We start from the raw sequence: 23,972 nt of genomic DNA, 5'->3' as shown, positions 1-23,972 counted from the left end.
CGGGGCGAATTTGGCCACGGATAAGGACTGATCCCTCTAGCGTAGACAAGCGCAGCCCTCTAGTGTGTTAGCTCAAGGTGCCTTTTTGCTGGTGGAGTGAAACGGAACGCTTTGAAAATTCAAGCATTTAAGTGGTATCCATAAAAACCTCCAATTCGACAGTATCGATGCGTATTTGCATTACGATGTGATGATGTAACTAGCGTTTAGCCCTGTTTTTAATCTATTTATTTGGCTTTGATTATGTGGATGTCGGGGATGCCCCTGATATCATTTCCTCTGGCAAATGACACTTGGTTCGGTGGTCCCGGCGCCCGTTCCTGTCGAACGGCAGTAGCGAGGACCGAGGACTCCGCGGTGATGCCGCGGCCGTTCGGGGTCGCGGAAGACTGATCGCTCGAAGGGAAATCCGCTTTTAAAGTACTTGCCGTGACGCGATCGCGAGTTCCCGCTCGAAGGTTTGTCGGGGAGAGCCAAGTTAACTGGCCACGTGCTCACCCTGACCTCCGGGACTCGGTAGCCTTGGAGAAAGACCAGCCGCTGCCGGCTGCTGCTGGGAACGACCAGATCTGGGACCGGAAAAGATCCCTTCATCCTCGATCCCGGTCGTTTTCCCCGATCCGTATCATCGACAGGAAAGAGCACGTCCATCGCGGACTCAGACAGCTCGATCCCGTAGACTCCAGAGGAGAGCGGGGCCTAACTTTGGTTTCTCAGGAGCTCGATGGATGGGGTTCGGACTGCTGCCGTGGTCCCGTTGGGATCTAAAATCGTCCTAGTGTTATTTTGTTTCGAGCAGCTGGCTGGCTGACACCGATTCTCCACAGTCACCCGGAGACCCTCCCGCCCCTCTCTCGAGCTGAAGCGTACGGAGAAGCTTGATCCTCCCCAGCTTTCAGGGTGGGTAAGTTCAGCTCCACGGGGCTGTGCGGGCAGAGGAATTACGCACTAAACGGTGGCGATTTTGCACGGATTTACGAACGTGTCCCCTCACGCTTCCACAGAAGCAAACCTGGGCCCTCTCGAACGGGAGAAACAGAGCCGAAGAAGGGAGACTGAGGCCGTTGAGCAAGTCTACCCGGCTGCGGTAAATCCCACGTCCGCCAGTTTTCCGGAAACCGAGAGGCTGACGAAGGTGAGAGAGAGGTCGGGGAGGGGAGAACCGTTGCCGGAATCCAGAGTTGGGATCTGCGGCTCTCGACCCTCCCGCGGGAGGCGATCAGCTGGGGTCACGGGGCTTCCCCCCCGAGGACACGAAAAACCGGACGGGAAGCTTTCCTGAGTGTTATTGCTTTATTTAATCTATAAACATTAGATTTATGCAAAAAACAAACACTGCTTCGAAGGAAAATAAGTGCGGAGACATCTGATAAAAAAGATTATATCATTCACATTCCTATTTCATACACGATGTACAGTCGAAGTGTTCCATAGAAGAATAAAGATTTCCCTTTACGTATAGTAGTTTAAAAAAAGTCAGTATTTTCGGGATCTACGACGTGCTGTTCCTTGGACTTCGTTCTCGGATGAGACAACAACAGGCCATTGTGTAATCTTACATTACATTCCAGTTTATGGTCCTGACCGGGGAGTTACAGAGCGCCTTTCCTCTCCCCGCGTAGTTAACGGTACCGGAGTATTCTTCGCTAGGGGTCGATGGGTGCCGGCTGGCCGACGGCCCAGAGCGAGCGAGGGGGGAATGGCTTGAATCCAAACCGTCCCGGTAGCCCCCTAACGGACCCTTTATCACCCCCCCCCCCAATCCTCCGTTTCTGATCCTTCTGAAGACTCCCCAATCCGCTCTGACCCCGTGAACACGGAACCGCTGATCGTCTGCCACTTGAAAAAAAATGTTTAACTAGTTTAACTGAAAACGAGACGCTAGAAATGCATTTTAAACAAAACCTCTTCTCTTGAAATCTTAAAACTCCTACGTGGATAAACGCGATTCTTATTGATCAGCAAAGCGATACCGCCAGGCCCTAGCACCGTGTCCCCGCCTTCCTAAAGTGGCCGCGGGACCCGCGACCCGTTTCTCTCTTTGGCGCTAGCTAGCCGGGGGAAGGCGGGGGGAAGGGAAGGGAGCCACAGGCTCGCTTCAGGTGGCGACCCGACGGCCGCGGGCACGGGCCTCGGCGGCCGTGGACGATCATCGTACGGAACGGGGTTAAAGCTGCGACGTCGCGGTGCCCGGCGTCCCCGCGTGGCGGCGGCCGTTTATAATCCAACCGGAGTCCGGCTTGAGCCGGGTGTAGGGGAGGCTGAGGACGAGAGGCCGGCAGAGAGCGCCCGCCGCACGCGCTTCCTGCGGGCCTTCCCTGCAGGGCGGCAGGCCTGAGAACGGCGGTACTGCAGTGCAGCTCCTTTCCGCAGTGCCAAAGTGTCCGTGTGCATTCACGGGGGACCGGGGGAGTGGGGGTGTATAGGTCATCGGCTTTTGCATAGAAAGCTAGAGGTCACGAGAGAGATATCGAGAAATGTAAGGCCGGGGTCTCCCGCGGTGGGATGATCGGCGGGCTTTTTGGTTTTCTTTTTTTTGGCAAGATGCAAACCGACAGAGGAGGGGAAAAGCAGGACCTCCTCAGAACGTCTGGCAAATATAAAACATCTGCCTGGCCACGGCGGACTTCCCGGGTGGCTCTGAGAAAACCGCATCATGGCTTTTCTCTCCCCCCTCAGCCCGGCGACGCAGAGAGAGAAGTTCAAGGCCGTAAACCTCGAGCGGAAACTGACCTTTCACCCGGAGGTACGGGCCGAAAGGCAAGTCTGGGTCATTTTACGGAATGTGGTGCAGACGCCCGTGAGAGGTGGCTCCGCCCCTGAAAGGGTCTCGAAAACCAGCTTCATACATATCGTGAGGAAGGCCCCCGGGGCTCAACTGAACCGAGCCTACGCGGCCGAGATTCGGCCCAAGATTCAGGCCTGTCGAGTGCGAGCCTTCGGGCTCTTGGGGGAAAACGGTGCCGGGAGCCAGTGTGCCGTCGAGTCCATCTTCCTGATTTGAATTTCCCCTTTAGCTGGTGTGGCGTTTTTGCATTCGGGGTTGTATAATGCCGTCTTGGGGCCCCAGGGTGCCGCTCAGGTCCGGAGCTCATCATTAATGCAACCGTAATTTCCTGGAGGCGCTTTCCTTTCCTCTTTTCAGAGTCTGGCTGAAAATATATATATATATATATATATATGTATATATACATATATAGACATAGCTATTTTATAGTTATGTACAGGCATTAATAAAGTGCAACTGTTATTGGCTAATGTAAAGAAAACATTTCCTGAGGAAGTGCTAACACAGCTTATCCTATAACCACGTCGAAGGCATCAGAATGCTATATGTCACCCACTCCCCGATGCCGCCGGTTCCCAGAAACCCTCGTTCCTCTCCGGAGCCAGAGCTTCCGGGAAATGGTGAGAATCTCCCCCCGACCCGGGGTTCACAGGAAGCCCGTCCACACGTTTCTCCGGTCCCGCTTCCCGCTCCGTGTCCGGGATGGGAGGAGCGGCCTCCGTCCGGCCTGCCCCGGTGGCTATTTGGTAGCGTTCACGGAGCAGTCCTCGGGGATCTTCTCCTCCGAACAACTTCTCCCCGACAGCCTGTCCAGGTGCTCCAGTTCGCCGAACCGCTCCGCCACGCACTGAGCCGTGAGCCGAGCTTCGGGGTCGTGATCCCAGCACTCTGTCAGCGTCTCGCACACCGTCTGGATCCCCTGGAGAGAGAAGGCCAAGACACCTGTGAGTAAAGGGACGGGAACGTGGGGGAGAGCGGCCAGAGAAGACTTGGCACCGCCAAAGGGGGAGGAAGCCCACACGACTCCCAAGGAAAGGAAGAGGCGGGAAAAGGGCGCTCGCGGTACCGGTCAAGAGGAGGGCGTATGGGAGGACAGGATCGAGATCCCCCTTACCTTCTGGAACGGTCTCCAGCTGACCCCCGGACCAAGCACGTGGGGGTGGACACTGCTTGATCCTTCTGATTTCTGCCCGCGCGAGCTATGGCTCTAGGAGATGGACACCTGAGCCGTCCTCGTGGGGCCCAGGCAATATGAATTAATTAATGTTGGTATTTGTTAAGCGCTTACTCTGTGCAGAGCACTGTTCTAAGGGCTGGGGTAGATACGGGGTGATGAGGTTGTCCCACGTGAGGCTCGCAGTCTTCATCGCCATTTTCCAGATGAGGTCGCTGAGGCCCAGAGAAGTGAAGTGACTCGCCCACAGTCACACAGCTGACAAGCGACAGAGTCGGGATTCGAACCCATTATCTCTGACTCCCAAGCCCGGGATCTTTCCACTGAGCCACGCCGCCAGTCTGCACTGGAAACTGCCATTCGGGGACCGACCGATTACGACGACTCCCCCTCCCAGTCCCAAATAGCCTCCCCCTCCCGCTCGCTCCCCAGCAACACCACCACCACCACCACCATCAGAGATTGGCAGGCTTATACCAGCCTGATGAATTTCCCACAAATCATATCAACCAGCCGTTTCCACAGTGACTCCATCCGTGGCTGGGAAATTATCCTCTGAGCTTGGACGCCTAACAGAAGGATCACTGACCTAGCCCTTGCCGGCTTGTATTTTCAATGACCGCTCCGTACCTGTGCCAGATTTTTTCAAACCCTCCCACCGCCCCGGCGTGATTTCACACAGGTGGATTAACCGTGCGATCGACCTAATTGATGGTGTTGACGGATGTCATCGTTAATAGTGGGATGATTGTCTGTGCACAAATAACGTTTATTCTATTCAGGCACTGAGATCACAGGCGGTAAATTAAATTAAATATTGAACATTAACTTGAAATCAATAGCGCAACAGATCTCATTAAGAGAAAAAATGAATTATGCAAATTCATTCCAAGATTTTATCACAATGAATAACGGGTTCATCACGTCAGCCCTACTGCCGGGGAGAGAGACGAATACGGGAGAGGTACGGCACGGTTTCTTCCGATTTCAAAATGAATGCCGGACGATCCTGCGTTTTAAGGGCGGAAGACCCCGGGGCCCAGTGGAACTCGCTTTACCAGAGAGACCGTTAACTATCCCGTTACTACTACTGGCCTGCGCTTTCTATCGCCTCCACGTTGTTGGCCTGAGTGAGCAGCACAAAGCTAGGTCTGGCACAGACGCAACTTTTCCTGCCCAATTCATCTTCCCGATTGTGCCCGATTTGTTGTTTACATTGCTTCTCTGTCCTCTCACTGCCCTTAACAAAATCCGACTTGGTTATTGACTCCACGGGGGGAGTGAGCCTTTACTGAAAATAGCCATCTAAATTTACTCCCAAAACGGAATACGGACTGGAAAGAATAGATTTCTTAGGGAGTCTGATCGGGGCTCCGTACAACCGTGAACACGTGTGCGTGAATGTGTGAACACACACCCACACTATCCTTTGAGTTTATGCACATGCATGTGTGCTTTGTGCAGCGTGGCTCGGTGGAAAGAGCCCGGGCTTGGGAGTCAGAAGTCATGGGTTCGAATCCCGGCTCTGCCACTTGACAGCTGTGTGACTGTGGGCAAGTCACTTGACTTCTCTGGGCCTCAGTTCCCTCATGTGTAAAATGGGGATTAAGACTGTGAGCCTCATGTGGGACAACCTGACTACCCTGTATACCCCAGCGCTTAGAACGGTGCTCTGCACATAGTAAGCGCTTAACAAATACCAACATTATTATTATTATTATACATACATATATGTGTGTGTGTATATAGCATATATATATAAATCAACGCTTCGTACAGTGCTCTGCACGCAGTAGCACTCGAAACAGTCCACTGATGGTGCATACACTCAATGGGATTTGAGCACTTACTGTGTGAACAGCATAGGAGAGGTCAATACAATAGAATAATTGGTAGTAATGATCCCTCCCCTCGAGGAGCTTATAATTTCCATATCTCCTATCCACTTATCCATGGCTCTCAGTACCTAGGTCCATATCTCTTCTAACCCCCGCCTGCCGCCAACCCCCTTTACATTTTAAAAAAATGCTTTACATTTTCATTTATTCCAACCACTGAGAACCATGGCCGGACGACTTCCAGAATATATTCAGTTTTTCTGCCCAGATGGGCATCTGATGGTCTCTGAGATTGGGGTTTGTCTCATCTCGTGGGGAAAAACTCCTTAAGAATCTAGTGGGATTTTCCAAGCTGGAAGTTTTCTTGATGCCTTGGCCCGTGTTTTCCTTTTTTTCATTTCTTCCCGTTACTCATTTCTGCTCCGGGGTGCTCAAACATTCCTCCACGCCCTTTGGTTCACACCCAGCACATGCCTTTCGGGCCCGGCTAGAGCAAACTGGCGAGCAGAGCGGCGGCCCACCCCATTCCTGATCTGGTGAGGATTAGCTGCCAGGACTGAGGGTGTGGTCTGGAGGTGAGGGGTGGGGGAAATTCAAAACAAATAATAGAAAAGTCACTTGTGAAATGACACAGTGTGTGTTTGGGCCTATTTGGTGATCAGAACATTCGAGGGCCTTGGAGAGGTGGGGCAGAATGGTTTGGGAAAAATTACAACTTTAACACCCGATTATACTTCAATGGATAGTCTGGTCCTGTCAGAGGGGGGTCTGCCCTGGGGAAAGAAGCCATTCCAGTATCTCCCTTCTCTTTTTCACCTAAAAAACAGATCCTTAACCCCACTTGATCCGTGCTCTCTATTCTTGTGAACTGGCCCCAGAGCGCTCTTCCCCTCTGGGAGCTTCCCTTGGAGAGCCCGTGGTTCACGGGTCCCAGCTGGAAGTTGCTTACCTGGTGACTGAGCCACGTGTTGGGTATCTCGGGCCGTCCTCGATCTCTCAACACGTTGTCCTTCATGCTTTCTACGCAGGGATGCTCTCTCACCTTGGAACCGAAGGGAGGTTCGTAGTCTTTAACTTCTGCAGAGAGACGCGCAGACAGAAAACTACGTTGAGGGCGCGTGCGGGAATCAGCTTGCATCGAGTACTATTTACTGTCCCCCAGAATCAATTGATGGTTTTGATGAGGAGGAGAAGCTACAGAGTGGGGGAACTAAATGCCATGAGCTAAGGGGAGTGGAGCATAAACCATGCATGGCCTCTACTTCAGCAGAGGTCCTAATCTAGAAGAAGCATAATAATAATATCATCAGAATAATCTTGCCGAAAGTTAAGAGCTAGTGGAATGAAGGTGCGGGTGTGTTTTGTGTGTTTCGTATTTACGGAGCACTTACTGTGTGCAGAGCACTGTACTAAGCACTTGGAAAGTACAATCCGGCAACAGACAGAGACAATCCCTACCCAACGACACGCTCACGGTCTAGATGTAACTAGTTGTCTGACCTCTTGGTTCCCATTCCCACCTCTTATTCACACTTCCCCTCCGGTCTGAAACTCCTTCCCACTGAAGAGGAGAGAGGCCAACACTCTCCCCATCTCTAAAGCCCTCTGCAATCGCATTTCCTCCAGGAGGCCTGGTGAGAGTCATTTAGAATCTCCAACTGCCACTTCAGCAACTCCAAGCCACTCAAGGATCTGGGCGCTCACCCCAGGAGCAACTATATTCATTTAAACCCTCGTCTCTCTCACGGACCTCGACGGACAGGATCACACCTTCTAATTCTATCGTACTCTAGATCACCAAGTGCTCGGTTCAGGATTCTGCTGACAGGTGGTATGGGCCTGGGAGTCGGAGGCCTGGGTTCTAATCCAGGTTCAGCCACTTGCCTGCTGTGTGACCTGGGGCGAGGCACTTAGTTTCTTGATCTGTGAAAATGAAGATAAAATACCCGTTCTCCCTCCCGCTCAGACCGTGAGCCCCTTGTGGAACACCAGTTATGTCTCATCTTCTCATATTGCGTGTCTACCCTGGTTTGCGTGTCTACCCTGGTTGAGTATATCACTTGACACCTAGTAAACCCTTAACAGAAAGTCAGAGTCCCCCAGGGTCTACGCTCTTGAATGACCCTCTGTGTTGAGGCTATAATGGTGTCCAGGAGATTGTGTGAATGAAGTGGAAGTGTCTTCCTCGAGAAGAGGTTCACAACCCTATGGGAGTGGCTTCACGGTTCTATTCTCTACTGCCATTTAACTGCTTTGTAATAAAGGGATGGGGTCAAATTTGGGGACTTAACTGGAAATCGGTTTGGGGGAATTTTGGTTTTTAAAGTTTCTCATCGGCCTCCTGTCTTTCGGCAATCCTGTGATTTGGGGAACTGTGGTTTTAAAATTGTTTGAAACATTCTGTGTTGGAATACAAAGGTACTTGGGGATTCTCGGAGGGGAACATGGGTCTGCACTGAGAAGGGTTCAGTGACCCGTTGGAAATGGGATGGCAGGCAGGGATCACATTACCCTTTTGTTTTTTTCAGAGCTTCCTTGGAAAGAGGGGAAAACCTCCACGGTCTAGAGATGTTAGAATGGCAAAAAAGTACATGCCGTTCTTAAAACAAGTCATATTATCCTTATACTGCCTTATAAAAACAAAAAGTCATTTGAGATAAGATGCCGACCACAAGCAAATATCCCATTTGTTTTCATCACAGACGTGTTGACTTCCATAAAACTCATATATTTTGTCTCAAAGCACTAATTAGAAGATTATAACCTAGATTTTAAGCTCCTTAAGGGCAGGGGTCACGTCTACTAACCACTGTATTCTTCCAAGAGCTTCGTCCAGTTCAGTCCTTCATTCAGCCGTATTTATTGAGCGCTTCCTATGTGCAGAGCGTACTGAGTGTTTGGGAGAGTACAGTATAACAATAAATAGACACATTTCCTGCCCACAATGAGCTTTCAGTTCTGCACACAGTAGGGTGTGCTTAATAAATACTACTGAATGACCGACATTTTCTGATGGGAAGGAAGGCGACCTTGCAAGCTGTGCAAACACTCGTGTTAGTGGTCCATCGATCAGTTTACTGCTTCAGTGAAGTAAACTGTCCCCGACAGTCAATGTGGCTTCCAAGAGACACCTAACTGACTTCCAGGAAATTGCTTAGGCCCTGATAGAAATGGGCTCACTGAGTGCCTCGCTCATCAGCTAATTTACTTCATAGGCTTCATCTGACATGACCCACCTCCCTCCCTCTCCATCCTCCTCCTTTGGCTCCTGGAATGGTGATGCTTTCTTCCTCCGCCCAATTCCTCCCAGTTGAGCTCCACCTGCCCTGCAGGCCTGGATCAGAGGATGTGGGCCATTCTCCTGTGGTTTACAGGATGATGTGGCCTCTGACTACGCCAGATCCGAAATCTTTCTGCATCGATTCCTTTTCCTCTACACAATGACACGTCCTCACTGCTTTCTGGCTTACAGGATGCCGTGGCCTCTAACTAAGCTAGATCCTAAATCTTTCTGCATCGATTCCTTTTCCTCTACACACTGACACATCCTCACAGCTTTCTGGGGGATGGGGATCAAGAGAGCCTCTCACATCACGAGGGCCCACTGTGACTTTCTCCCACCTGACAGTTCGCGGAGTTCCTAGAGGCCCACGGAAAAAAAGGAACAGCAAAGGAAGGGCTCTCCTCCTTTCCCAGGAAGGAGGAGGGTTTCTGTTCCACTCCCAGCCCCGAGAGATGGAAGAAGGGGGAGTGGGCCCAGCAGGTCCCAGTCCTCTTTTGTCATCATCAGGCAGCCTCTGTAAAAGCCTCTCCTGCCAGCTGCCAAGCTAAAGAAGGACAGAGAATCCGAGGGGATCTTCGATTTTACCACCCAAGTACGGCCCCCCTCTCAAAACATCTCTTCTCTTAAAATGCTCTCCAGAAGTGCAAACAGCCGAGGTTTTCCCAGTTTAAAGCTGACAAAACCTCTTTCCAAAATCCTTTGGGAAACTTCACTAAATCTATGTCCGCATCCGAGTTTTAAAGCATCTCACTAGGGTTTCCTTGCTCTATTTTCTACTTGAGCGAGTGCCACAAGTTTCCTTTACTTGCCTCCAGACGACCGGCTATTTCCACTCACTGCCACGCTGCTCAACTATTCTGACACGTTTTCATGTTATCGAGTCAACGTTTCACTATTGGGTTATTGCCAACCCAACTAATCGTGCTCTGGAAGTCGGCAGCCGACCTTCCCGGCGATATTATCTACGAAACTCAAGTTTAGGCTGGTACAGTTGCGGATGCACAGACGCCGCATAGGTGGAATTGGGCATTTGGCTATTTAAGGCTTCGGCCGAGCCTGGTGATGGGATGTAGGGAAAGCTCCTCGCCAAGTGTCCGGAGAAGGGAGAGAGGCTTCAGTTTTACCGTTCCCCAAGAGTCGCTCCTCGTACGTCAGAGGCCGCTCACCGTCTTGCTCTAGTGGAAGCCCGTCTGACAGGGTGGAGGCTGGAATGTAAGGGCGAGGCCGGGAAAGCGGGGGATATGGGACGGTGAGGATCCCGGCTCGGGTTTCTCTCGGCCCGCATTTCGGATCGACAGATCAGAACCGATCAGAGGGCCCCGTCGTGTCGTGAGTAAGCCCGGTGCAGGTCTGCACCTGTGAGTTCAGACTACGGTTAATCTCCTCCGGCAAGAGGGCGGGTTCCAAGTCACATATCTTTTCAATGAAGCACGTAGAGTGACGCAGGCAGCCTGGATTCCTCCCTGAGCTTCTCGCCCTCTGATATCTCCGATAAAAGCGGATTACTGTTGGTGTTTGGAGGCGTGGCTCCTGGTCGGGGGTAGGAGGCTGGGGGGCAAGGAGGCATCGCTCCTTCCCCACCCTTCCAGAGCAGACCCCGGTCCACAAGATGGGCTTTGAGGCTCAAGACTCTAACTCTCCTCTACTACGGTGTGAGAGCCAGCAGCCGCTGCCCTCGGAGATCCGAGCCTCGGGCCGGTTGTGGCAGTTGGGAGGGATGGCAGAGCCCCTCAGTGGAGATGCCAGATTGAATAGCAGAGGAAGGGTCAATCAATCAATGGTATTTACTGGGTGCTTACTGTGTGCAGAGCACCGTACTGAGCGCTTGGGGAAGTACAATAGATTGTGAGCTCGTTGTGGGCGGGAATCGTTACTACTGCTGGATTGTACTTTCCCAAGTGCTTACTACAGTGCTCGGCACACAGTACACGCTTAATTAATACAATTGAATAAATACAATATAGCAGAGTCGGTAGGCACGTTCCCTGCCCACGAGGAGGTTACAGACTCGAAGGGGAGTCGGATGTGACTATAAATTATGGATCTGTTTATAAATTCTACGGGGCTGAGGGAGGGTGAATAAAGGGTGCAAATCTAAACGCAAGGATGACGCAGAAGGGAGTGGGAGAAGAGGTTAAGTGAGCGTCCAGGGAGAAGAGGAGCCGCCGCTACTTTCTTGCTTCCTTCCCATATTCGCTAATCTTTCCCCGCTTACTAATGTTCTCCTCGAATGCTGTGCAACGGAGCCAGCAGACCTACTTCATTAAAAGCAGCTCCGTGGGCTTTTTTGGTGTTGCTGCTTCTAATCTACAGATGGCCCGCCAGACAGCTCCACCACGGCTGGGCGTTGAAATATTTCCTCAGGTGCTTCCAGCAACACCAGCCTCTCCCTAGGCAAGCTCTCTCCGGCAGGCACGGGTTGCATCCAGTTCTCTTTCCCTGTGCCCGGCCCCACCCCACTGCCTTCTCACCGAGGGAGTCAATTGCTTTTCCCCTCCTCCTGTGAAACAGGTCTCTGCTTTGCATTTCGGCCTCGGAGGCCATTAGGGAAATTACACTTGCCTTTTCCACCTCATCCACATCACTCCAAAGGTAAATGTCTGGGACAAGAATTATATTCTTCACAAAGCTCAGGATCTGACGCCCAGCTGTTTAGTTGCCCGAAGGACCAGATCAACGGTAAAACACCGTCGCTGAAGCTTTTCCAAAAGTAGTACCCCAGGGGGTCTAAATGTGCTTTCTAAATGATCCTACCCCGAAAATCTCGGCAAACTTGTTTCTTTCCTCTCCCTCTCCTCCATTTTGCCCCACAAAGCCACAATTTGACAATGACCACAGAGTCATTCATTAAATAGTGTTACACTCCGAGTTACAACCTTTCTCAGTTTGTTGCTCTTCTACACCTCCATAAATGAATCAACAGTTAGGTGTTTTGGGGTTTGTTTGTTTTTTATATCTGTTAGCGCTGTCTGTTAAGCCTGCGAATACTGTGCATGTTATGTTCAGTAGAGTGACTGAACTGAACGGGTATATGCCACCGGCCACTTCCCACGCACCACACAAACAGCTCCACGAACAGCAAACAGAGCTCTCTTTGTGAACAGGAAGTAGGTAATGGGGTTTGGCCTCACCGAACGGTAACTGGGCACCCTTTTTGCTTTAAAAAAAGAGAAAAAACCAACAAAAAACCCCAAAACACAAACAACCACAGAAATCCCGTAAGATGTTGGAACTCTGAGGATGTAGTCCACTGCCTTGATGCCTCTTTGCGACATGCCGTGGAATTTTACAAGTTGGAGAGACTCCGACCCCAGGTATGTGGACAGATCAGTTGGCAAAACTGAGAACTTTAAGGGATTTGGTCTGTGAAATAATGGGAGGCCAGAGTCCTGTCGTCTAGTTACTCTTCTAGGAAAGACGGTTACAGGCAAACCAGGTGACTGCTTGAGAGGTTTTTAGAATGGACTTTCTAGAAGGGGGGTGGGTTTATGGGTCATTTGCTGAATTTTCCCATCATGTGCGGGTTGCGCACACACGCTTCTCCAGCGGTGGAAGAGGGGAAGTGGCTGCGGTAGCTTTCGGTCGGGCTTCAGGGGCAAAACCAATCGGTCACTCCTGGCACCGATGAGCTGGCAGACCGAAGTGAATCCCTCAGCAGACCCGATGAGCCCTCTGGGGTATCATTCTCCATCGTAGGGGAAGCAGCGTGGCTCAGTGGAAAGAGCCTGGGCTTCGGAGTCAGACATCATGGGTTCGACTCCCGGCTCTGCCACTTGTCAGCTGTGTGACTTTGGGCAAGTCACTTAACTTCTCTGTGCCTCAGTTACCTCATCTGTAAAATGGGGATTAACTGTGAGCCTCACGTGGGACAACCTGATTACCCTGTATTTACCCCAGCGCTTAGAACAGGGCTCTGCACATAGTAAGCGCTTAACAAATACCAACATTATTATCGTATGTCTGGCACCTAGTCTGCAGGCAGTTTGCACATGGGGCTCTTCCTTAATAAGCCTGTTTCACAGAACCAGAGGATGTGTCCAACGGTCTTCTTTCTATTCTTTGGTTAGAGAAGGTGGTTTAAAAACAGCGGGAGGGGGAATTCAACATCTAAGTAAAATTCCCCTGGTAGGCCTCGAGAACTCCAGTTGGAAGTTGAATTTTGAGTACGTCAGGCATCTGTCCAATTATTTTTAACCCCACACTATTCTTGGACTATTTAGCTTTAGTATACAAATTGAACTCTGAACTGAAAACAAAGTACTGTCAGAATTACTGCCCGGATGGGAATCTTAATACAGGTTACCCACAGACTGCAGTTGGCACTGCAGTCGAACATCAGACTGAGCAAATAATAATTATTCCGGTATCTGTAAAGAACTTGCTATGTGCCAGGCACTGTTCTCAGCCCTGGGGTAGATACGAGGTAATCAGGTTGTCCCGTGTGGGGCTCACAGTCTCAATCCCCATCGTACAGATGAGGTAACTGAGGCACAGAGAAGTAAAGTGACCCGTCCAAGGTCACACAGCAGACAACTGGCGGAGCTGGCTTTAGACCCATGTCCTGTGACTCCCAAGCCCGTGTTCTTGCCACTAGGCCATGCTGCTTCTCAAAGGCTCTCCTTGGACTGACTCTCAAGCGCCCAATAAATATGACTGACTGATTTGGACCAGTCAGTCCTGCCTTATCCTAGTTCTAGACCTTCGTGCTACGGAGAAGACGTGAAAGAGCACTGGGAAGGGATTCAGGAAATGTAGGGTAAAATTCCGGGCTCTGCTGACGCAACTCTGACCGTCGCCATCTGCAAAATGAGACGCTGCCTTTTCTCCTTCCTACAGCTCAGGAGGGCCGAGAGTCTTGGTCCCTCTGTGAGCTGGGATCTTGGAGAAAGGTGTGATAGAGAAACATTAAAGGTCCACGACCAAGTTTGGATAAATATTCATTTTTACCCTAATTAGTGCACCACTTGGAAGTCCCTTCTGCTGGGTTGGTAAGCCACAATTTCCCACCAGACTTCCCGAATTGAAATCCTAAGAGTTGCTTTGTCTGCCCAGGGAGCTACAAGTGGTATTGCTATGCCAGTTTTGAGTAAATATTTGGAAGTTTGAGAGAGCTATAAAATATATCCAAGAGTAAACTAAACTAACCTTCCCTCCCAAATTCGCTCCTCCTCCTAACGTCCCCGTCAGTGCAAACACCACCGCCACCATCCTCCCCATCTCTCAAGCCTGAAATCGTCACGCGATTCGGTCACCGGATCGCGTCAGTTCTTTCTTCGTGACAACGCCAGAATCCACTCCTTTTTCTTTATCCAAACTGATGCCACGCTGGTCCAAGGAACTATCATATCCCAACTTGACCACTGAATGAGCCTTGCTGCCCAGGCTTGTGTACTGCACAAAAAGAAGGGGGTAATGAGCGTTAGGTTACAGAATTCAAGCACATACCTCCTATTCCGTTGCAGCGAGAGGTCATCTCCCAGAGGACCAGAGCCATGGAGTACACATCAGTTTGCTTGAAAGACTCAACGTTCTCTAAGTTCATTCGGGACTCCAAGACTTCAGGAGCCATGTATCTCGCTGTGCCGACCTGGAACGTGATAAAGAAGCAGCTCACAGTTCTGTTTCACTCCAGGTTTACCAATTCTGCTGACATCTGTGCACTCGGCAAATTATTGGCAGCTCCTCCTTCCTTCTTGGGCAGATTTAATTGGAAACAGTCAGTTGAGAGAACCATTTGGGTTTCTATGGGGATAAGGGAATCACAGGGACATGGGATGGGGGAAGGGAGGGGGGAGACTGCACAGCTTCGAGGGACAAGGCAGCTAATTATCCTCGACCCCGGACTCTGGGTTCCGGGCATCCCGGTGGCTGGATGACTCCGAATTTTCTGTGGTTTTATTTAGTAGTAAGCCTGTGATTAGTTAATAAGATATACTCTTCGGGGCAACCCTATTTAGAGAGCTTTACCCAAAGGTGGCACTGTATTCAGCTGATGTTTGGACAAGTACAGAAATAAAACCCAGAGTAAAAACTTTCCGCCCACTCAAGAAATCTTAAAAATAACCTTTCCGCATTTCAAATCATGGACACTGCTGATTTTCAAAGGTTCTTGCCATCACATCCAAAAATCGTTCTGCTAATATTGCACATATAACCCAACCGAAGTAAGGAAGTGCCAGAACCTAGGGACTTCTGTCTGGTCAGCACATATGTCCCTTCGTCGCCATCCTCACGGATGGTGCGAAAGACAATTCTGCAAACCACTAGAATTTCTTGGCTTCTTGATGTCTAATGTGAAACTCCCACAGTGAGGATTTACTCCAGTATTAACATTTTCTACTGGTTTTTTTTTTTTTAATCCGAGACAAAAAGGAGCACAGCTCCAAAAAATTCAGATGTGAAAAAGAAGAAAATAAATTACTTCTCCAGGTGGCCAGTCGGATAGGATGGGGCAAGCTCCAAGTATCTAATATGGCGTACCCAGATTTCACCTTGAACTTTTTAGTCAGTGTCTGAATACGCTGTCCCTACTTCCGAGAATGACAGAGGCAGGTGGCCGTTTAACCAGAGGGGCCGGTTTTTCCTTTGGCGTGTGCTTGCGTGGCAGCCCGAAAGACAGGCCCCCGGTCTACGCTACAGATGGAATGGAAATCAGGCAACTGGTCATTAAGTCTTAATCAAAACTGAAAAGAAATTGGGCTACCCTCTTGACTGAAGCTTGCTGTGGGCAGAAAACATGGCTGCTAAATTCTGTGGTATTGTACTCTCCCAAGCGCTTAGTACAGTGCTCTGCACATAGTAAGCACTCCATCAATACCACTGCTTGATTAATTCTGATACAATGCCATAGATAGCGTTAGAAGAATTATGGGAAGAGGGGGGCTGTTGGAATTTTATCTGTAATAATAATAATAATGTTGGTATTTGTTCAGCGCTTACTATGTGCAGAGCACTGTTCTAAGCGCTGGGGTAGACACAGGGAAATCAGGTTGTCCCACGTGGGGCTCAAAGTCTTAATCCCCATTTTACAGATGAGGTAACTGAGGCACAGAGAAGTTAAGTGACTTGCCCACAGTCACACAGCTGACAAGTGGCAGAGCTGGGATTCGAACCCATGACCTCTGACTCCAAAGCCCGGGCTCTTTCCACTGAGCCACGCTGCTTCTCTAAGGCTGCTCCGTACGATACTTCCCCGTACTATACAGAAGGATTTCAATTTCAACACATACACACACACAAACACACACTATTTTATTACCAATCACACCTACTCTGTACCCAAAGGAAGTTGAATAACTACGGTTTCTGAAGCACTATTCCAAACTCCAACCCAAAAGATAGCGCTTCTTTTGGTTCCCTCTTTTGCCCCAATGAGGGGGTCCAAAATGAAATTTTTAATGCCACTGCTCACCCCAGGAAGAAACTAAGTGGATACATAAAGAAAGTTAACGTGGGGATAAAATGGATCTTCATGCAGAGAAAACAGCCTTGGAGATAGAACTTTGCGACCCAACAAAATGCTTACTGAATTTGGACTGAACTGATGATGTGCACGTCCCAAATCTATCCAGCCACCCTACTCCGTTTCACTACATCAACAGACCACCGAGGCTGCCTGAAGAAATGCACCTCGAGTCCCCCTTACAAAAAAGTAAGTGAAAGGAAAACAGAGTTTCTTCAATCTGTTTCAGGCCCACACCGACCGATATCTCCCGGGATATGGGAAATAAATTAGCATGACTGCCCTACGCTAGTCTGACGATCCCGGAAGACGTTTTATAGAGGGAAAAATATCCCCAAAACTCAGGATAGAAAACGATTCTACTGAACTATTAGCGACAGTCTGCCGACCGAGGGTGTCCAGAGAAACCACGACTATTAAGACGCTATCACCCTGGGGACGTTAGCTGTCGGCCCGAATCTGAAGAATTCATTTTTTAAACAAATACTCCACGGTTCTGTGCAGTGTCCTCTTGGCTAACCAAGTTTCTCGTTCCTACCTAGCACCGTAAAACGCTCCCCCCGGATTCTGAGGCCAGCGGGTCGGCTCGACGGGAATGAAGAATTCCACGTGCCCCGCCCAACACTGAGCCCGCCCGAAGTGGCGGAACTGCACGGCCGTACCGTCTCGGCCTTGAGCTGCCAGACGAAAAGCCAGCGGGCCGCTGAGTCTCGTCCGGAGCCCCCGGCGTTTCTAAACGCCGCTGCGTCGAATCGGGCTGAAAGACTCCCCCCACCCGGCCCCTAACCCGGAGAAACCGTGATGGCAGAAGCCAGGGGCAGCGAGCCCCAAGCACGCCCCCTCACCTGCCCGCTGTTAGCCAGGTCGTCCACGGAGAGCGTGGGATCCAGCCTCAGGGACAGCCCGAAGTCACAGAGGCAGCAGGTCAGGTCGTTCTTGACGAGGATGTTGGAACTCTTCAGGTCTCTGTGCACGATGGGGGTCTTGGGCCGCCCGCAAGGGGTGTGGTCGCTGTGCAGGTGGGCGATGCCCCGCGACAGGGAGCTGCCCAGCTTCCACAGGTCCTCCCAGCTGATGACGTGCCGGGTCAGGTACTCCTGCAGGTTCCCCCGCGAGTGGAAGGCGGTGATCAGCCAATACTGCTTGCCCAGCTCCGTCTTCCGCTCCTCGGCCGTGAGGAACTGGAGGACGTTCTCGTGCTTCAGGTTGATGTCGGAGAAGATGTCCTTCTCCGTCTTCCAGGAGGCGTACTCCTCGTAGGGGAAGATCTTCACCGCCACCGTCTCGAACTGCTCGGACGTGTTCTGCTTCAGCTTGGCCTTGTAGACCTCGGCGAACCTTCCCTTCCCCACCAGGGTGTCCAGCTCGATGGGCAGCAGCTCGGTGTTGTGGTTGAGGTTGTTGGCGCAGGTGGAGCTGATGTCGGAGCGGTCGTCGTCGATCATCATGGCGCAGCGGTCGCTGCACTCCATGTGCTTCCGGCCCTTCGAGCTCTTCTCCCAGGCCGTGTTCAGCTTCCGCCTGCGCTGCACCCGGTAGCAGTAGAAGGTGACGATCACAGCGACGGCGATCCCCAGCGGGGGGAGGAGGCTGATCACCGTCACCGCCATCAGCTCTGGGTTGGCGGCGACTTCTAGAATCGGGGGAGAGGAAAGAAACACTTCAAGGGGGTGTCGTGAGGGAGCCGGAGAGGGAGCGACCGACTGACACCGTGGGCATCTGTAGGGCTGCCTAGTCCTTCCGCTTCACGCAGTGCGAGATACCCGGGGAATCCTCCCAACAATATGGAGAAGCCACAAGACCGTCTGCGGTACGTTCCCTACAGCTTAACGCGCGGCTCTGGACAGCGCTCCGTACCCTCGCTGCATGCTGCCGTTGCTGTTGACGAGGACAGTGACGCAGGGGTCGGGATTTTCTCTCGGGTCCGCGGAAGACCCAGACGCAGAGGGAACCCCGGCCCGTGACCTCCAACTTGGAGTCCCGGGAGCAGGGAGGTAACGACGTCGTCTCAGAGAGTCCCGAGCTACGTGGGGATTATGCAGCACGTCCTACTGGAAACGGCCCCGGCCCGCGAGTCAGGAGACCGGGGTCCGGATCCCAGCTCCTTCACTCACCCTCTGGCTGAACTTGGGCAAATCACTTCTAACCTCTCTGCCTCAGTTTCCTCAGGTATAAAATGGGGATGTTTAAATAGTATCTGACTGGATGTTATAATCCGAATAATCTTGAACCATTCAGAAGGATTAAGAAGTCTTATTTATAACTAACCTGAATTTTCCCAACAAGAAGTTATGATGCAGCATGTTTACATATTAAAAATTAATGGTCTTAATATGCCAAGGTGTCATTCCAAACGCAAGACAGTTTAAAAGAAGGTAATTACGGTCTGTCCGTAAAAAAAAACCAGAATAGATCATAATTACAATTGCTCATTGCTACTTCCTGCTCCTCGATAGGGTGTCGATAAAACTGAAATTTGTTATACTGTTAAGTAAGGTCTTTAGAAATCTCCCCTCCCCCCGTCCACTGACAGCAAACAGAAGTTCCAATTTCTTCTCTATCTTCCTGTGCTCTTTTAAAATCCTACATAGAAATTACAGTGCAAGAGCGGTAGTTCTTGAAACTTTAAGATCCAGTGAAAAGTGTAATAAAGCACACTAAAAGGAGGCTTCCTGGCTAGGTCTTTATCTAAGCATGTCCCCCACACCTTTTTATACTTCAGTAACCCTTAGACTCCTATTGGAACTGCAGGAAAAAGCCAGAGAGTTACTCCATACCCCTAGTGAAGAAGTGGACAATACGCTTACTGAGTCTACACAACCACCACTGAGGCAGAACTGAGCAATTACGCAGTTGATTTGCTCGATGAAGACAACTCTGAAGTCTGAATGATTTATTCAGACCCCAAAATTGATTTTTTTTCCTTTTTCTGAATCACCCCAGTTGAGTAAGACCCAGGACTGTGCCCTGAAATAGGGGAAAGGCTGGGCTGGGTCTGATTACCTCTTCCCCCATCCCACCCAGTGCCACTTTTTTTTTAATAGTATTTTTTAATAATAATAATAATGTTGACATTTGTTAAGCTCTTACTATGTGCAGAGCACTGTTACAAGCGCTGGGGTAGATACAGGGTAATCAGGTTGGCCCACATGAGGCTCACAGTTAATCCCCATTTTACAGATGAGGTAACTGAGGCACAGAGAAGTTAAGTGACTTGCCTACAGTCACACAGTTGACAAGTGGCCTCTGACTCCCAAGTCCGGGCTCTTTCCACTGAACCACGCTGCAAGCATTTAGCATGTTCCAGGCACTGTACTGAGCACTGAGCTAATCAGTTTGGACACAATCCCTGTCTCACATGGGACTCACAGTCAATCTTGATCTGCTTGTATCTCACCCAGCGCTTAATACAGTGCCTGGCACATAGTAAGCACTTAAATACTACAATTATTATTATTAATCCCCATCTTTCAGATTAGGGAACTGAGGCACAGAGAAGCAAAGCCACTTGCCTAAGGTCACACAACAGACAAGTGGCAGAGCCAGAAGGAGGACTCAAGTCCTCTGACTCCCAGGCCCGTGGTCTTCCCACTCGCTGCTTGAAGTAATTTCTGGGTCTGGCCTGAACCTGTGTTGGGTTCAGAGGTCCAGATGCAACCAAGACTGACAGGGGTTTGAGGACTCTGGCCTGAGGTACCTTCTCCTTTTCTATCGGACAGTAGGCAAGAGAGCAGTGTGGACAAGTTGATAAAGGACAGACCTGGAAGTCAAAATGACCTAACCATAATAACAGTAATTGCGATATCTGTTAAGCACTTACTGTGTGCCAAGCGCTGGGGTAGATACAAGATAATTGGGTTGGACCCAGGCCCTGTTCCTCACAGGGCTCACAGTCTTAATCCCCATTTTATAGATGAGGTAACCGAGGCACAGAGGAGTGAAGTGACTTGTCTGAGGTCACACGGCAGACATGTGGCAGAGCCGGGTCCTGGGTTCTAATCCCAGCTCCGCCACTTATCTGCTGTGAGATCTTGGCAAGTCATTTAACTTTTCTCTGTATTAGTTACCTCACTTGTAAAATGGAGATTAAGACTGTGAGTCCTGTGCGGAACAGGGATTAACCTGATTAACCTGGTTACTTCTACTTACTTCTACTGGTCAGGGTCCAAAGGGCAAAACTGCTCGTTCCCTATTTTTACGTGGCCGGCGGAGAGCTAGATCCTCCCACAAGGCCGTTCTCCCCACGGAGAACAGCCGATTTTGTTCGACGTGAAATCCGGAAGCCACACTCACCCTATGGGGCAGGATACAACTGTGGGGGCGGGGGTGGCACGTTCGCTGCTGAATCTCTTGGTCTGACACTCTCCCGTGAATGGAGGAATCAGAACAGACCCAGGGTCATTGGTAATCCACTAATCCTCTAGCAAAAAGACCCAGCCACATCACTCTCAATGAAAGGAATCTTTGATACGTCTGAATTCCCAGTAAGCATTTTTCAAGTCAAATGTCAAGCAGAAATGCGTTCAGTACACAAAGTATACCACAAACCTGCTGAAAAAAAACAAATCAAAATGAAGCCCAATCATTTTCTGGTGGTTAGAAAAGTGACTACTGTGGCTTTTTACAGATGTCTTTTGGGCTTTTTAAATCCTGGGCAACCCCCTAAGTTAATATCAGATAGAGGTTTCTTTAAAGGCAGCTTGAAAGTAGGGCTGTAAAATTCATGATTTTAAAGGTCAATGACTACAAATTACAAACAAGGCAGTAAAAACTGCGGGCAGATTGTTCAGTATACATTACCTGGAATGTAAGCCTGCCTAGATGAATTGACTATTAGGGACCCTGCCCAAAGGAATATCCTAACTTCAACTTAGAAATGGCCTAGAGTGAAGTGTGGCCAAAGACGGACCAAAAGATTGAATTTGTTCTCTGCAGTAAAGCAATAGCTCGAGTTGGAATTTCCACAAGCGTCTTGCAAGAGCGTTTGTTGTATTATGCCAGTGCCGCATAGAAACTGAGGGGTTTCTTGGGAAATATTTCTGCCTCAACATCTGCTATCTACCTCATCCGATTTAGTTTCATCCGATGCTGGCAAAGATGTCCCCAAGCAGACAGTGCCAGAAAGAAGATGATCGACTGGGAAAAAAGGCTGAACCTCTTCCCCAAAGGGAAGACATATTATTTTCCGACAAATGCCGTTTACTTTGGTTACTGATAATGAGTCCTAAGACTCACCTCAGGTGGGTTTCACCTATATTGATTCTTTCACTCTTTTGTCCCCATATATTTAAATTTTACAGGTGCTGATATGCCCCAAACAGCAGCCCTGTAAATTAAGGAGGAGAAATGGAGGTTCTTAAAAGTTGAGATACAGTGAGAGTTTTAACTAAAATCTGGGTCTCAACTCTTATGCTTCAAGACTCTATTAAAAGAAAAGCAAATCACGTTTGCCTCAATAACCCAAGGATTGCAAGTGATATTGGGTTAAGGGGCCTAAAATTACCTAGATTACTGCCTTAATTCTCTACTTTGTTTTTCTAGTGTAAGATCGAGCTTAAAAATTCCTTCCCAGCCAAAACTACTAGGGAAAAAATAACAATGATAATAATAATAATTGTGGTATTTTTAAAGGGCTTACTATGTGTCAAGCATCGTACTAAGCACAGGGATAAATACAAGATAATCAGGTCAGACACAGTCCGTGTTCCACATGGGGATTAGAGTCTCAGAGGGAAGAATAACCAGCGCTTAATCCTTATTTTACAGATGAAGAAACTGAGGCACAGAGAAGTTAAGTGACTTGCCCGAGGTCACACAGCAGACAAGCGGTGGAGCCGGGATTAGAATCCACGTCTCCTGACTCCCAGACCCGTGCTCTTTCCACGAGGCCACACTGCTTCCCAGGAGGAACTCAGAGGTGGGATGCATTTAAAACCCAATGGGGTAAATTCTATTTTTCTGGCTCTGGTAGACTCCTGATAATGTCAGTACAATCCTAGCTTTGGCTGAAGACAGACCACTGAGCCTCTTCTGTAGTACTGCACTTCTTAAATGGCATAGAAGTCAGTCAGTTGCATTCACTGAGCACATACTGTGTGCAGAGCACTGTACTAAGTGCTTGGGAGAATACAATATGACACATTACCTGCTCACGGTGATCGTACAGTCTAGAGGAGGACAACAGAAGTGTATAAAACAAATGGAATAAGATCAAGGGTAGAGATTTTCCTAGAGGTAGCCACTTATAACTTCCACAGCGTGAATTTGATTGGTTTAGCATTTATCTTACAAGTATCGTTAATATTACTGGGGAATGTGACCTCCTAGCCTGCTACTTTATTTCTCAGGCTAAATACTTTTCTGTCTCCAGATTTCATTGTATAAGTGTTGGTTTATCTTGGGGGGAAGGAGATGGGAGGGTAAATGGAACTGCTAACTTCTAGGTTTTTGCTAAGTGCTACATGTTGAACTTGGGAGGGTTAAGAAACTATTAGGGTGATTTAGAAATCCCTAGAGGGCAGGAATCATGTCTTCCAACCCTAAGGTACTCTCCCAAGTGCTCAGTACAGGGCTCTGCACAGAGAAAGTGCTCAATACCAGTGATCGATGGACTGACTGATTCATTGATGGACAGAAAAATGGTTCACTTCCCTATTTTTTTTCCTTTCTGGCAAGGAAGTATTTCTGTAGATTAACATAACACCGATTTTGTTAAGCATCTCATTTTTCATTTTCCCCCTCCCCCTCTAGACTCTAAACTTGTTACGAGCAGGGGAGGTATCTGCTTATTCTGTTGGATCGGTATTCTCCCGAGGGCTTAGTACAATGCTCTGCACATATTAAGGGCTCAATAACTACAACGGATTGATTGATTGTTCCTTCTCCTTCCCAACTCTTTTTCTTGCGGTGATTAAGGTACATAGGTATGCTTACTGTTGATGAAAAAGCCGACTGCCAGTTACTTGAAAGATCACCCCACCCACTCTTATTCATGGTTTAGCAGATAATCTCTCATGAATGACCACATTTTTAAGTTTCTGAATGACAGCTACTATTGGAAAGGAACAAATCAGTGTGTCTTTTTTTGGCTTCAGCTTCACTTCCCACCAACTCTTGCATTTTCTCCAAACAGGACATATTCAATTTTAGTTACAATTTCCCCAGTGTGCTATCCCATATAATGCTTCTCTGGCATGCTGATGAAGGCTGGCCCGATTTCCTTGCCACTAATCTTCTACCTGGTGATGGAAAAGTCAACGAGCAAACCAAGCAAGACCACCGGTTATACATGTTGACAATTTTCCCCAAAAGAGATTTATTTACCGGGTTCTCTCTCCAGACAGGATCCTAGGGAGCAATACGATTTTTTCGGAGCAACAAACAAACCCTCTCTTCCTGTCTTTTCATTTCTTTCTCTCATTACTATA

General features: G+C 49.3%; 1 protein-coding gene across 1 annotated transcript in view; it reads right to left on the bottom strand.

The window, feature by feature from the left end:
- Positions 1-1,274: 1,274 nt before the first annotated feature.
- Positions 1,275-23,972, bottom strand: part of TGFBR2 (transforming growth factor beta receptor 2) — a 77,299-nt gene continuing 54,601 nt past the window's right edge. The window contains exons 4-7 of the mRNA XM_007671055.3: positions 17,391-18,178; positions 14,529-14,670; positions 6,750-6,877; positions 1,275-3,707 (exon numbers count right to left, since the gene is read on the bottom strand). Of these exons, the coding sequence (XP_007669245.2) occupies positions 3,528-3,707; positions 6,750-6,877; positions 14,529-14,670; positions 17,391-18,178 (1,238 nt within the window). The 3' untranslated portion in view covers positions 1,275-3,527. The remainder of the gene's footprint in view (positions 3,708-6,749; positions 6,878-14,528; positions 14,671-17,390; positions 18,179-23,972) is intronic.

This window comes from Ornithorhynchus anatinus, chromosome 8 (genome assembly GCF_004115215.2).
Source record: "Ornithorhynchus anatinus isolate Pmale09 chromosome 8, mOrnAna1.pri.v4, whole genome shotgun sequence".
In the NCBI taxonomy this organism is placed as follows: Eukaryota; Metazoa; Chordata; class Mammalia; order Monotremata; family Ornithorhynchidae; genus Ornithorhynchus; species Ornithorhynchus anatinus.
This window is presented reverse-complemented; position numbering and strand designations above follow the sequence as displayed.